The sequence below is a fragment of the Rattus norvegicus genome, chromosome 8, assembly GCF_036323735.1.
Source record: "Rattus norvegicus strain BN/NHsdMcwi chromosome 8, GRCr8, whole genome shotgun sequence".
NCBI classification, from domain to species: Eukaryota; Metazoa; Chordata; class Mammalia; order Rodentia; family Muridae; genus Rattus; species Rattus norvegicus.
Window position 1 is genome coordinate 25,874,111 of NC_086026.1, and position 14,357 is coordinate 25,888,467.

At 38.1% G+C, this 14,357-nt stretch overlaps 1 protein-coding gene across 1 annotated transcript in view; it reads left to right on the forward strand.

Annotated features, from left to right (window-relative positions):
- Zfp317 (zinc finger protein 317) overlaps window positions 1-14,357 on the forward strand; it is a 37,579-nt gene that overhangs the window by 6,433 nt on the left and 16,789 nt on the right. Inside the window, 5 exon segments of the mRNA NM_001134634.2 lie at window positions 1,060-1,171; window positions 3,141-3,198; window positions 12,217-12,421; window positions 13,136-13,251; window positions 13,761-13,887. Coding sequence (NP_001128106.2) covers window positions 12,391-12,421; window positions 13,136-13,251; window positions 13,761-13,887 — 274 coding nt within the window. The 5' untranslated portion in view covers window positions 1,060-1,171; window positions 3,141-3,198; window positions 12,217-12,390.

The window sequence follows — 14,357 nt, forward strand, 5'->3', positions numbered from 1 at the left end:
TGTAGATGCTGAGGAATAGCCAGAATTTTTCAGGTATTGAGTGTGAAGTGACAGGATTTGATCATTTGAATGAAAAATGGAGGAAATTGCTCCATTCTTTAAGACATGGACTGGTATTAAATGCAGAGTTTGTTTTGGTTAGACGGGTTGGTCAATAAGACCCAAAGATCCCAATATTGTCCTGCTTTCTCTTTTCCTGTGATATGGCCGTGGACTTGACCTGTCATGGCCAGTGTTGATGTGGGTGATGTGATCGGAAATCATGTCTTTATGTGTGCCTGGCAAGTGTTTTACCATCTCCCCAGCTACTTCTTTTGCAGTGCTGAAGATTAAAGGTTTTACCCATTCCAGGAAAGGTTCTCTATCATTGAATTATGTCTTCCAGGCATACTCTTTCTTATTTTTCAAATTAATAGGTTAGTTATACATTTCTTTTATGCTTTTAACCATCTATTTTGTATTTCTTGCCTAGTTTGAATGATTCCAAAACTGTAGCTCATCAGCTTGGCAAGTCAAGTGTTTTTGCTCATGTGTAAAAAATATGTACATAGCTGAAGGAGCTGCAAATCAAACGATTCCAGAAGATAGTTTCCCAACACTTAACAAAAGGGTTATATGTGTTTATAAATATTGGTCAAGCATCTTACTATCTAGAAATTCATTCAATGAGGAAAAAGAGTTATAGAATTTTAGCTGTAAGAAATTATTAGAGGTATAGTTTTTCTATTTGCAAAATGTAAAAAATTCAAATTACTGTAACATAGAATACAGAACATTTAGTAACATTGAAGGCTTGAGGATGGTTGGAGAAAATGGGCCAAGAAGAGTGTAAGAGCCAGAGAACAAGGACACTTGCTCCAATATTGTGTTTTCTTTTAGGAAAGGTGACGTGAACTAGAGGTGGATAGGGAGGAGGAGCTGTGGGGTACTGAGGGAGTGAATAGGTTCAAAATTCTCAAAGAATCAATAAAATGTTATTAAAAATGAGAAACCTCAAGGATGTTTTGTAAATACTTTTGTTGATTCTAAATGCCATTGTACTGCTTTTTTAACTTTCAGACAAGATTGCGATCCAGTTTCCAGTGGTGCTTGTTGCTGACCCAAAGCAGAGTTTCTACGAGGTTGCCTATGCTTGGTGGAGACAGGATCCAGGGAGAAAGAAAGGAAGCAGGTGTGCAATTGGCCATGGAGGATTTCAGTTCGAGGGTACCAGTCAGAACACCGTAAGATCCTCCACAGTGATCATAGTAGGCTCTTACAGCAAATGGGGATGCCACAGTCCCAGGGAAACTGATGGTTAGGGGAATCTTCACATAAGTCTTTTCCTTTGGTCCACACACTGAGGTGCTATATCGTACTCCATACAGACTAGAAAGGCTTGCTGCTTGGTTTCTCCTTGGCTTCACTCCAAGTGCCTTTATTGTTTGTTTTGTTTGAGAGCAAACAAATACATGTTTGAGATTGTTCTTGTCCTCTGTAAGGTTGTTGTGTCCATAATCTGCCTCACCACAGGGCTTGGCCACTGGGGAGCCAGGATGTAGGACGTTTAGCCGCATTTACCCCACACAAGTTTTGGGCTGGGACGCCTGTGGGGTGGGAAGCTCAGTCTGAGGTGCGGGACAGCTGGTTCAGGGTAGGGGTGGGGGTTCCTAGGCCTGTGACTAGGTGAGGCAGAGTGACGGCCTACAGGCTAGATCTAGTCTCGAGGGTGGAGGAGGTCTCCTGCTGGTGGCTGCAGTGGCTTGAGCTTTGATCATGGCTGAGAGCAGAGAGGCCTCCTGCAGGAGATTAGACAATGTCTCTGTAGGTGAAGGCCTTCTGCATGGCTTTCATGGAGGATCCCGATGAAAAGATGGTTTTAAGGCATTTATTGTCAAGGCAGAAAGTGGATGTGAAGGACCATACCCCACTTCTCAGGGTGCACCTGAGATTAAATGCCTTTTGCAGGGAGGAGTGTCTGGGAAGGAAAGCTTATTGGCTAAGCCCTCCAAGCCTTTAGGTACCTCATTAAAATGGAGATATGTCTTGAGCCTAAGTGACCACAGGTCATATCCTATACATGTGGAGGGCTTGGAGTGTTGCCCTTTAGTGACTGATGGCCACAAATCTATGGGTGGTGGAGGCTAGTGATGGGGGCCTGGTGCCTGGGAATCAGGCAAAACTCCTATCATCCCTCCAGGGTCTCTGGGTTTTTGAGCCTTAACTCAACCAGGAACCAGGCTATCTTTCATGCTCCCACAGTTCTCCATTTATTTGCTTAAATTTTTTCATTTATCCTTTGTAAATTTCATATCATCCACCCATATCCTACTCATGTATTCAACCCTCCATTGCACACACACACACACACACACACACACACACACACACACACACACACAATGAAAAAATAATAAAAATTAACGGAAGAAAATTCTCTGTGGAAGCTGCAATGTGTCCCTAGGTGTGACACACAGTATACCTTTCTGCTCAAATAGCCTTACTTGCAAACGTTTATTGCAATGATTCATTGTTCTGTTTCGAAACCTCTGGCTTGTGCTATTCTTTCAATACTAGATTCTCACTGGGGCTCCTCTCAGATATCCTGCTGTTACCTTCTTCATGGATCCTGCAGCTTTAGTTCTGCAGGAGTGGCCCCTTTCCTGTGCTCCAGCAATTCATAGATAGGGTAGATGTTGGTGTGGCCCAACTCAAAGTCCTGGATCTGGGCCTGGGTGGGGGCTGTGTTGTTCATCCTACCAACTCAGGTATCACCAGGACCAGCTCTCCAGCAATGCTCAGAAGAGGTAACCAGCCCCCAACTCCCACCCCATCCTGCCCAGTGTTTCAACTTGTGAGAGACAGAGCCAACTCTAAGTCACAAGGGTCAGCTCTACACTATTGTGCTCCCCAGTTGAGTTGCAGGAGGCCTGCTCTCCAGAGAGCTCCAGATGTGCGTGTGTTAGTGTGTGTGTGTGTGTGTGTGTGTGTGTGTGTGTGTTTTATGTGTATATATATATATATATATATATAAATATACATCCTTACAGTAGATGTATATTGATTGGTACTCAAAACTGGATTTTATGTCTACCATATTTATTCTTGATTACTCGTTAATAACATTTTTTTACTTGTTTCTTTATTTTTTGTGTTTTCAGATGTCTCATTATAAGGTGGTTTGTAATTCTCAATCCTCAAACCTTCTATGTACGAGAGGTTAGTGGAATGTATTACGAAGCTTGACTTCCTTTCTAAGTTTTGATTGCCACTTATTTTAATGAATTATGATTGGAAAGTCCATGCATAATCCTTTTTTAATGTGTAAATATTGGCAAATAATTTCTACAAGAAAATGTCTACAAATAATCCAAACTCTAGTACAGTCCATACCACACAAAAGCTACTTAGCATGAATGCATATTTTTTCATAATGTCCAAAAATGAATCATGCATATATGATAAAACTTTAAAAAACAGAAGAATCAGAGTTTAGAGTAGTGGTTTTCACTGAGGCTGTCCCAGTGGAATTGTGGACATGTGCATAGTTGAGTACAATATATACTTTATCTATTTGTTAGTTAGAATCTATTCTTTAGGTGTTTCTTCCCATGTCTAGCTCATATCTTACATCCTCAACTATTTTTAAGTTTAGACCTCTCTGTTTATCTCTCTTCTCAGGGTATTCCAAGTGCTTTAGCATTTAGGTAGATACCCCTCTCTGTCTCTATGAAGTATCGGTGTGAAATAAAATTTACAATAATTGCACAAGTATTGGAGTAGGTGATGCTTTTCATGAATATGTGTAAAATTTTAAAAGTCGTATTTTCAGTGTGAATCCCTTATGAAATATCAGGTTAATTTAGTATCTTTTGTTTGTTTGTTTGCCACTGTGTTATCAAATCAGGTAGGAAAGAGTTAAAGAAATTTAGGAAAATTTGAGGGCAATGAGGTAGTTCAGCAGGTTAGGTAACTTGCATGTGCCTAAAGATCTGAGTTGGATTCCTAGAGTCCACATGGAGGAAGGAAAGAACAACACGCACCTACAAAAGATTAAGTGGTGTGCTTTTGTCCTGTTTTGATATATAGGTCCCAAAATGAGGCCATAAATTTGAAAGAAGAATGGGGATTTAACAGGAGGGATTGTAGGGAGGGAGGAATGATGTAATTATATTAATATTTCAAAAAATTTTAAATTCTAATATTCAATTACAATCGGATATATCATCAGGTTGGCATGATAAATATCTAGTAGGGAATTCATGCTTAAGTCATTATTTCTTCTAACATTTGTAGTAGTTCTTAAAATGTTAAAAACATTTCCTTTTAGGTTTTGAAATGTGTAATCTTTTTATTGCATTGTCTAATTATTCTCCTGTGCAATAGGATCTTTTTATTTACATTTCAAATGTTACCCCCTTTATTGGTTTCCTGTCCATAACTACCCTGTCTCATCCCCCACCCCCCTTTTTCTATGAAGGTGTTCCCCCACACAACCACCCACACCTTCCCACCTCCCTGCTCTGACATTCACCTACACTGGGGCATTGAGCCTTGTCAGGACCAACAGTTTCTCCTCCCACTGATGTCCAACAAGGCCATCCTCTGCTACATATGCAGCTGGAGTCATAGGTTTGTCCGTGTATACTCTTTGGATGGTGGTTTAGTCCTGGGGAGCTCTGGTTGGTTGCTATTGTTGTTCTTGTGGGGTTGCAAGGCCCTTCAGTTCGTTCAATCCTTTCTCTAACTCCTCCAATGGGGACCCTGTTCTCAGTTCAATGGTTGGCTACAAGCATCGTCTTCTGTATTTGTCATGTACTAGCAGAGCCTTTTAGGAGACAGCTATATTAGACTCCTACCAGCATGCACTTATTGGCATGAGCAATATTGTCTGGGTTTGATGGTTGTATGTATGTGGGCTGGATACCCAGGTGGGGCAGTCTCTGGTTGGCCTGTCCTTCAGTCTCTGCTCCAAGTGTTGTCTCCTTATTTCCTCTTGAGATTATTTTGTTCCACCTTCTACAAAGGACTGAAGCATCCATACTTCGCTCCTCCTTCTTCTTGAGCTTCCTGTGTTCTATGGATTGTATCTTGGGAAATCTGAGCATTTTGAGCTAATATCCATTTATCAATGAGTGCATACCATGTGTGTTGTTTGGTGATTGGGTTACTTCACTCAGGATGATATTTTCTAGTTCCATCCATTTCCTTATGGATTTCATGAAATCAATTGTTTTTGATAGCTGAGTAGTACTCCACTGTGTAAATGTACCACATTTTCTTTATTGATTCCTCTGTTGAAGGACATCTGGGTTCTTTCTAGCCTCTGGCTATTATAAATAAGGTTGCTATGAACATAGTGGAGCATATGTCCTTGTTATATGATGGGCACCTTTTGGATATATGCCCAGGAGTGGTATAGCTGAGTCCTCAGTTTACTAACTATGTCCAGTTTTCTGACGGAGCTCCAGATTGATTTCTAGAGTGGTTGTATCAGATTGCAATCCCACCAAAAAAGAAGTACTGTTCCTCTTTCTCCACATCATCACCAGCATCTGTTCTCACCTGAGTTTTTTATCTTTGCCATTCTGACTGGTGTGAGGTAGAATCTCAGGGTTGTTTTGATTTGCATTTCCTTAACGACTAAAGATGTTGAACATTTCTTTAGATACTCCTTAACCATTCCATAATCCTCAGCTGAGAATTCTTTGTTTAGCTCTAAACCGTATTTTTTAAATACAGTTATTTGATTCTCTGGAGTCTTACTTCTTGAGTTCTTTGTATATACTGGATATTAGCCATCTATCAGATGTAGGATTGGTAAAGATCTTTTCACAATCTGTTGGTTGCCATTTTGTCTTAATGACAGTGTCCTTTGCCTTATAGAAGCTTTGCAATTTTATGAAGTCTCATTTGTTGATTATTGATCTTAGAGCATAAGCCATTACTGTTCTGTTCTGGAAATTTTCCCCAATGTGCTCAATGCTCTTCCCCACTTTTTCTTCTATTAGTTTGAGTGTATTTGGTTTGATGTGGAGATCCTTGGTCCACTTGGACTTGAGCTTTATACAGGGTGATAAGAATGGATCAATTTGGATTCTTCTACATGTTGACCTCCAGTTGAACCAGCACCATTTGTTGAAAGTACTATCAACACTTTTATAGTGGATAGTTTTAGCTCCTTTGTCAAAGATCAAGTGACCATAGGTGTGTGGGTTCATTTCTATTCCATTCATCTACCTGCCTGTCTCTGTGCCTATACCATGCAGTTTTCATCACTATTGCTCTGTAATATAGCTTGAGGTCAGGGATGGTGATTCCCCCAGAATTTCTTTTATTGTTGAGGATAGTTTTCAATATCCTGTGTTTTTTGTTCTTCCAAACAAATTTGCAAATTGCTCTTTCTAACTCTATGAAGAATTGAGTTAGAATTTTGATGGGAATTGCATTGAATCTGAAGATCGTTTTTGGCAAAATGACCACTTTTATAATTTATCCCTCCAGTCCATGAGCACGGGAGATCTTTCCATGTTCTGGGATCTCCTTCAATTTCTTTCTTCAGAGACTTGAAGTTCTTGTCATACAGATCTTTCATTTGCTTGGTTAGAGTCACCCCATTTTATATGATGTGTGACCATTTTGATGGGTTTCGTTTCCCTAATTTCTTTCTCAGCCTGTTTATCCCTTTAATAGAGGAAGGTTACTGATTTCTTTGAATTAATTTTATATCCACCCACTTTGCTGAAGTTGTTTCTCAGATTTAGGAGTTCTATGGTAGAATCTCGGGGTCACTTAAGTATACTATCATATCATCTGCAAATAGTGATATTTTGACTTCTTCCTTTCCAATTGGTATCCCTTTGACCTCCTTTTGTTGTCCCATTGCTTTGACTAGGACTTCAATTACTATATTGAATAGGTAAGGAGAGAGTGGGCAACCTTGTGTGCTTCCTGATTTTAGTGGGATTGTTTCAAGATTCTCTCAATTTAATTTGATATTGGCTACTGGTTTGCTGTATATTGCTTTTACTATGTTTGGTTATGAGCCTTGAATCCCTGATCTTTCTAAGACTTGTATCATGAAGTGGTATTGAATTTTGTCAAATGCTTTCTCAGCACTTAATGAGATGATCATGTGTTTTTGCCCCACTTTGAGTTTGTTTATATAATGGATGACATTGATGGATTTCCATATATTGAACCATACCTGCATCCCTTGGATGAAACCTACTTGATCATGATGGGTGATCATTTTGATGTGTTCTTGGATTCAGTTTGTGAGAATTTTATTGAGTATTTTTGCATAGATATTCATGGGGGAAATTGGTCTGAAGTTTTCTTTCTTGAATGGGTCTTTGTGTGGTTTAGGTATAAGCATAATTGTGGCTTCATAGAAGGAATTGGGTAGTGTTCCTTCTGTTTCTATGTTGTGGGATCATTTAGACAGTGTTGGTATTAGGTCTTCTATGAAGATATGATAGAATTCTCCAGTAAGCCATTTGGTCCTAGGGTTTTTTTGGTTGGGAAACTTTTAATACTGCTTCTATTTCTTTAGGAGTTATTGGACTGTTTAGATGGTTTATCTGATCCTGATTTAACTTTGGTATCTAGTATCTGTCTAGAAAATTGTTCATTTCATTCAGATTTTCCAGTTTTGTTAACTAAATGTCCCATAAACAACCTGGAGTAAAATTGTTTTCTAGCCTTTTACTCTGATGTAGTAACTGTCTTTGTCACTGAGGTGTGTTTCTTGTATGCAGCAAACTGCTTCGTCCTCTTTCCATATCCAGTCTGTTAGTCTGTCTTTTTATTGGGGAATTGAGTCCCTTGATGTTTAGAGATAGTGAGGCATAGTTATTGTTCTTTTTTGTTATTTTTGTTTCTACAGGTGGAATTATGTTTGTGTGGCTATCTTCTCAAGGGTTTCTTGCAAGAAGATTCTTTTCTTGCTTTTTCTAGGATGTGGTTTCCCTCCTTGTGTTGGAGTTTTACATCTATTATCCTTTGTAGGGATGGGTTTGAGGAAAGATACTGTGTAAATTTGGTTTTCTTGTGGAATATCTTGGTTTCTCTATCTATGTTAATTGAGAGTATTGCTGGATATAGTATCCTGGGTTGGTATTTGTGTTCTCTTAGGGTCTGTATGACATCTGTCCAGGATCTTTGGGCTTTCACAGTCTCTGGTGAGAAGTCTGGGGTAGTTTTGATAGGTCTGCCTTTATATGTTAAATGACCTTTTTCTCTTACTGCTTTTAATATTCTCTCCTTGTTTTGTACATTTGGTGTTTTGACTATTATGTGACGGGAGGTTTTTCTTTTCTGTTCCAATCTATTTGGAGTTCTGTAGGCTTTTTGTATGTTTATGGGTATCTCTTTCCTCAGGTTAGGGAAGTTTTCTTCTATAATTTTGTTTAGATATTTAGTGGCCCTTTAAGTTGGGAATCTTCACTCTCTTCTCTACATTTTATCCTTAGACTTGATCTCATTGTGTCCTGGATTTCCTAGATACTTTGGGTTTAGGAACTTGTTGTGTTTTGCATTTTCATTGGTGGTTGAATCAATGTTTCCTATCCTATCCTCTGCTCCTCAGATTCTCTCTTCTAATCTTCTGTATTCGGTTGGTAATGCTTGTGTCTATGGCTCCTGATCTCTTTCCTAGGTTTTCTATCTCCAAGGTTGTCTCCCTTATTGTTTCTATTTCCATTTTTAGATCCTGGATGGTTTTGTTCACTTCCTTCACCTGTTTGGTTGTGTTTTCCTGTAATTCTTCAAGGGATTTTTGTGTTTCCTCTTGAAAGGCTTCTACCTGTTTACCTGTGTTGTCCTGTATTTCTTTAAGGGAGTTATTTATATCCTTCTTAAAGTCCTCTAATATCATCATGGGTTGTGATTTTAAGTCAAAATCTTGCTTTTCTTGTGTGTTGTGGTATCCAGGGCTTGCTGTGGTGGGTGATGATGCTATGTGGGCTTGGTTTCTGTTGTTTAGGTTCTTACCTTGCCTCTCACCATCTGCTTATCTCTGGTGTTATCTGGTCTTGCTGTCTATGACAGTGGCTTTACCCTCCTGTAAGCCTGTGTGTCAGCACTCCTAGAGACCGGCTTTCTCCCTACCTTGAAGGGAACAGAGAGTTGTGGCACAGGGTCAGCTTTGGGCTCATGCAGAAACTGGAAGGATCCTATCTCAGACTGCTCCTCAGTTCCTGTGTCTAGAGGGCTCCAGGCGGGTTCCTCTTGGGCCAGGAATCTGAGCAGAAGTGGTGTTCTCTCCTTTCCTCTCAGGATTGTCTGCATTTCTAAGAATCCAGCTCTCTCCCAACATGATCGGGTTATGGAGAGCTGTGGCGCAGGTTTAGCTCCTGACACAGGTGGAAACCCAAAAGTTGCTATAGGGTTTAACACTTTAAAGTGCTGAGATAAAATAAATGATTGGAGGTATAGCTCAGAAGTAAAGAGCAATTGGTGTTGCAGACGACTTTTCATGGCACCTTTATGACAGTTCACAATATGACCTTGTCTTTCATTCTCTATATGCACCAGGAACACGCATGATGCATATACATACACACAGGCAAAATACATAAAATCATTTTAATTGGTGTGAAATAAAACAAAACTTTCCCTTATTGATCAATTCAGTGATGATCCATACATTCATAGTGCACTTCATTCCCTCTGTGTAACTCTTGAACTTTTCTTTAACTTCAAACTGAAACTGAGAATCCCTCAATTCTTTTCTCCATAGTCCCTGGCAAAAGCATTCTGTTCTTTGCCTTCATGAATGAATCTGACTTCTTGAATCTCATGTAAGTGAAATCACATATCTGCCCTTCTTTGTTGTGGTATTTTCTTTTAGCACATTGTTTTCATTATTTATATGTATCGTAGCATGTTTCAGAACTTCATTCCTTTTAAGGCTGGTTATTATTCCTTATATTTGCTTGTCCATACTTCTTGCTAACTCTTATAAACTGTTTGCTTCTCCCTTTATTTTCTTCTTTGTTCCTCTCTTTTCCTCTGTCTCTCTTTCCTTATCTTACTTGCTTTCTCTTTCTCCTCCTGCCTGCACTCCCTCAATATCTGGTACTACGCACACAATTACCAAAACCCTTCAAGGCTGTTGAAGTTAATCTTTATGATTATATTCATGGTGTCCAATTCATCCATAAAAATTTTTGATTAGTTTGTTTATTTGTTGTTTTTATTGTTTTTAAGTCAAGACCATTTTTTCTGTCTGTATTGAAAATAAAGTTCAACCCACTTTTTAAATTAAAAGTTCTAAAACAGGGATTCTAATGGTTCTTTGATACTGAATTGTTTTGTGCCCTTATTGAAAATTGTTTGTTTACCCATGCCAGAGTTCTTCCTAGCTTATGGTTTTGACGTTCCTGTGTCTACTTTAGTTATTTTCCATACTGTGAAAGTCTGGATTTATGATTTTTTTAAGTTTTACCTAACTTTAATTATTGTTGTTAGAGTTCTTTATTTTTTGCTGTCACTCTTTTTTTTTTAATAATAATTATTTAATTTTTCCCCTCTCTTTTTTCCCCCATTTAGCATTTGGTCTGCTGAGGCCTATGCTTAAGAGTAGTTTGCTTTTCCAGTGAGACACCATTGGAGAAAACTGGTTTTCATATGTAAGCAGTTATCACTTGATGATATCGTCTGGGTTAGGGACTGGACTTATGTGCACTTTTCCTTTTAGTTCTGTTTCCAGTTTTTTGCAATTCTGAATAGAGCAGCGCTGAACATGGTTGAGTATGTCTCTATAATAGGATAAAGCGTCTTTTGGATATATACCCATGACTGATATAGATGGATCTCAAAATAGATCTACTCCCAGCTTCCTGAGAAACCGCCCCATGGATTTCCATCATTGCTATATACGCTTGATTCCCCTGAGCAATGGATGAGTGTCCCCCTTACTCCACATTCGCATCAGCATGAGCATTCATTTGTTTTATTGATTTGGGTATTCTGGCTAGTGTATGGTGAACTCTTAAAGTTGGTTTGATTTATATTTCCTTGGTGACTAACAATATTGAACATCCTTTAAATGCTTCTCAGTCATTTGTGTGTCCTCTTTTGAAAATTCTTTGTTTATATCTGTACTCTACTTTTAAATAGGGTTATTTGTTTTCTTGATGCCCAGTTTTTTAAGTTTTTTTAATATAGTTTAGATATTAGCTCTCTATCAGAAATATAGTTGGCAAAAATCTTTTCCTATTCTGTGACCTCCTACTTTCTCCAAATGATAGTGTCCTTTGTCTTACACAAACTTTTCAGTTTCATGTGGTTCCATTTATTAATTGTTCATTCTGGGTCTTCGATTCAGTTCCATTGATCAATCTTGTCTATTATTGCTTCTGCAATTGTTTTGTTCAGAAAGTTTTTTTTCTCATGCCAGTGAGTTCAACTCTTCTCTGTGTTCTCTTCCACCAGATTCAGTATATCTGGTTGAGGTCTTTGATCAATGTGGAGTGGAGTTTTTTGCAAAGTGAAAAGTTTCTATCTATTTGGAGTCTTTTTACATGCAGCCACTGAGTTTGACCAGCATCATTAATTGAAGGTGCTACATTTTTTCCAATTTTTTTCTTCAAAAATCAGTTGCTCATTGGTGTATGGACTTATAACTGGATGTTAAATGAGATTCCATTTATCATCATGCCTGCTTTAATGTTAAATCATGCTGTTTTTATAGCTATATTTCTGTAATACAATTTGAAAATTGGTGATGATAATACTTCCCGCAGTTCTTTTATTATTCAGAATATTTTATATTCAAAATCCAATGTGTGTGTATGTATATATGTGTGTGTGTGTGTATATATATATATATATATATATATATATATATATGTATATGTATATATATATATGCCATTGTAAAAGGTATTGCTTTCCAGATTTTTTCACAGTTCATTTTTATAGTGTATAGAAGGGCTACTGATTTTTGCATAGTGATTCTGTATCTTGCTGCTTTACTAAAAGTATATATATCAGATATAGCAGTTTTAAGATCACTTATATATATATATATATATATATATATATATAATCCTAATATCTATGATTTAAAATCCATCGACTGTCTTTTTCCATTTATATTCATTTGTTCTCTATCAATTGTATTATTCTTCTAGCTAAAACTTCAAGTGTATTGAATAGGTATGCATACAGTGGTCACTTTTGCTTTGTTCCTTATGTTAGTATAAGTGCTTTGTATTTCTCTTCATTTAGGTTAATAATCTGTCTGATTATGAATCAAGAGGAAATGTCAAGATACCAAATTCAGTGTTCTCACTAAGTATGAGAGACAGCCTTTGAAGATCCCCCTTGTGGCAGTTGTCAGCTTGGAAAAGCAGTGCTTCTTCAAGTACTCCCACATTCAGCTAAGGTTACTGTGCCCCACAAATGGCTACCATCTGTCTGTCTCCCAAGTTTGGTAAGTTCTTATGTTCTTACTTTCAGTAAATGAACTTTTATGGTTCCTACCACTCGTAAGATAGAGAAGATACATATATGTAAGCTGTTGAGCCAGGATGAGTGAGCTGAGCAGTGTTAGTCTATGTTATTGACTAAGGGCATGCGTGCATTTGAGGCAAAGAAAAACGTGTATAGTTGTATACATAGAGAATAAGGTAAAGGTGAAGGATAACCTTATATGATCTGTTGTTTTCATAAAATTGAGAAAGGCATCAGCTTTACTTCTTAGGGCTTCAGTTTCCTCACTCAGAAACAGAGACTGACTGTGTAGAGGTTGAATATCCCTCAATCTGAAACCCATATCTGAAACTTTATAAGGGTAGCCATGATGCCACTTGAAGACAATTTTAAACTTTACTCATAACATAGGTTATTCAAAGTAACTATGTTGTAAAAGTAACAAGGTATGATATTCAACTATGTGTGTTAACTGTGTTTAAACATCAGTACCATCCCTAAGATACATATATTTATTCAAAGATCCCAGACTTAAGGTCTAAGCAAATCATGTATAAGATATATCACTGCTCATGGCTGTGTGTCACCAACACCCTCTTGTTTGTGAATATGGAGAAGACTGTGTGAGTGTTGGCACTTATTTGAGTATGCTTACTGAGTGAGTCTCAAGGACTTTATTTTCTTGCCTTAGCTATGTCCTCTCTGGGCTCTGCAGATAACCAGGAATCAGAATTTCCTCTTCCATCAAAATGTGATTCTTGTCATCAGAGTTTGAGTTTGTTTGCTTGCCGTGCTCCAGAGCCTGATACACCAGCTCATGTTTATTCTCAGGTACATAAGATCACAAGGCCCAAGTGTGGGACAAGTACATTTTAGGACATGACCACTACTGCCACCACTGTGTATTGGTATTCTTGTAGATATTTATCCAGTTCAGTGAATGCCTGGTCAAGGACCAGCACATGAAGGAAAGTTGGATGGCAATATCCATTATTAGGGAAGTTAGAGGTTATTTGTGTAACAAGTACTTCTTTCATGTTTACATAGTGCTCAGAATCAACTTGTAGACACAGAAAGCAAGTAAAGCTACAAGCTTTTAGCTACCCTAGCCATGAAAAGAAATTTTCTTCTTGCTAAGAGTTATATTTGAAGCAATGACACCGGTTAAGGTCAACTCAGAAGAGATAATTATCTGGGAATATCTTTCTAATACATATACAGAAACCTTCAGAAGACCATATCTGGCAAAGCCGCATCATATCCCTTGTGCTGATATTCTGCCTCTGTTGTCTGCCTATGCACTGGTTTCTAATTGCCCTTAAATATATATGGTATTCCAGGAGTTCGTGACATTTCAAGATATTGCTGTTGACTTTACTGAGAAAGAGTGGCCCCTGCTAGATTCTTCTCAGAGAAAACTGTACAAAGATGTAATGCTGGAGAATTATAGCAATCTAAGTTCATTGGGTAAGGCTAACATTGTTCCTTCATCTATTCTGCAATAATATGTTTTATGTAGTAGTACTTGCTGTGACCCAAACCTAGGTGTGGTTTATAATAAAGTAGGAAACAAGCAGAGCTGATTCCTACTCTCATAGATTCTCTGGTAGTAGGTCCCGTTTCATTCAGCTGAGAGGTTTTCAAGTGTGTGACTGAGATTAACGATAATTTTCTAAAATAAAAGGTTCTCATTCTTGTCTATAGGGAATGCTCACTGAGTAAAGGAAGTTACTGTAAAAGTACTATGCCCAAAGTTTAAATTCTTAGCAATCACATGCAAAGCTGTTGTTGTAGATAGCAAGTGATAGCTGAGAGCTGTTGGGGATGGAAATAGATAAGTGCTGGGGATTGTTGGACAATAGCCTAGCTCCAAGTTCAATGAGAGACTTTCTCCAGGGAATGAAGTAGAGTTATAGATCAGTGACCACACACACACA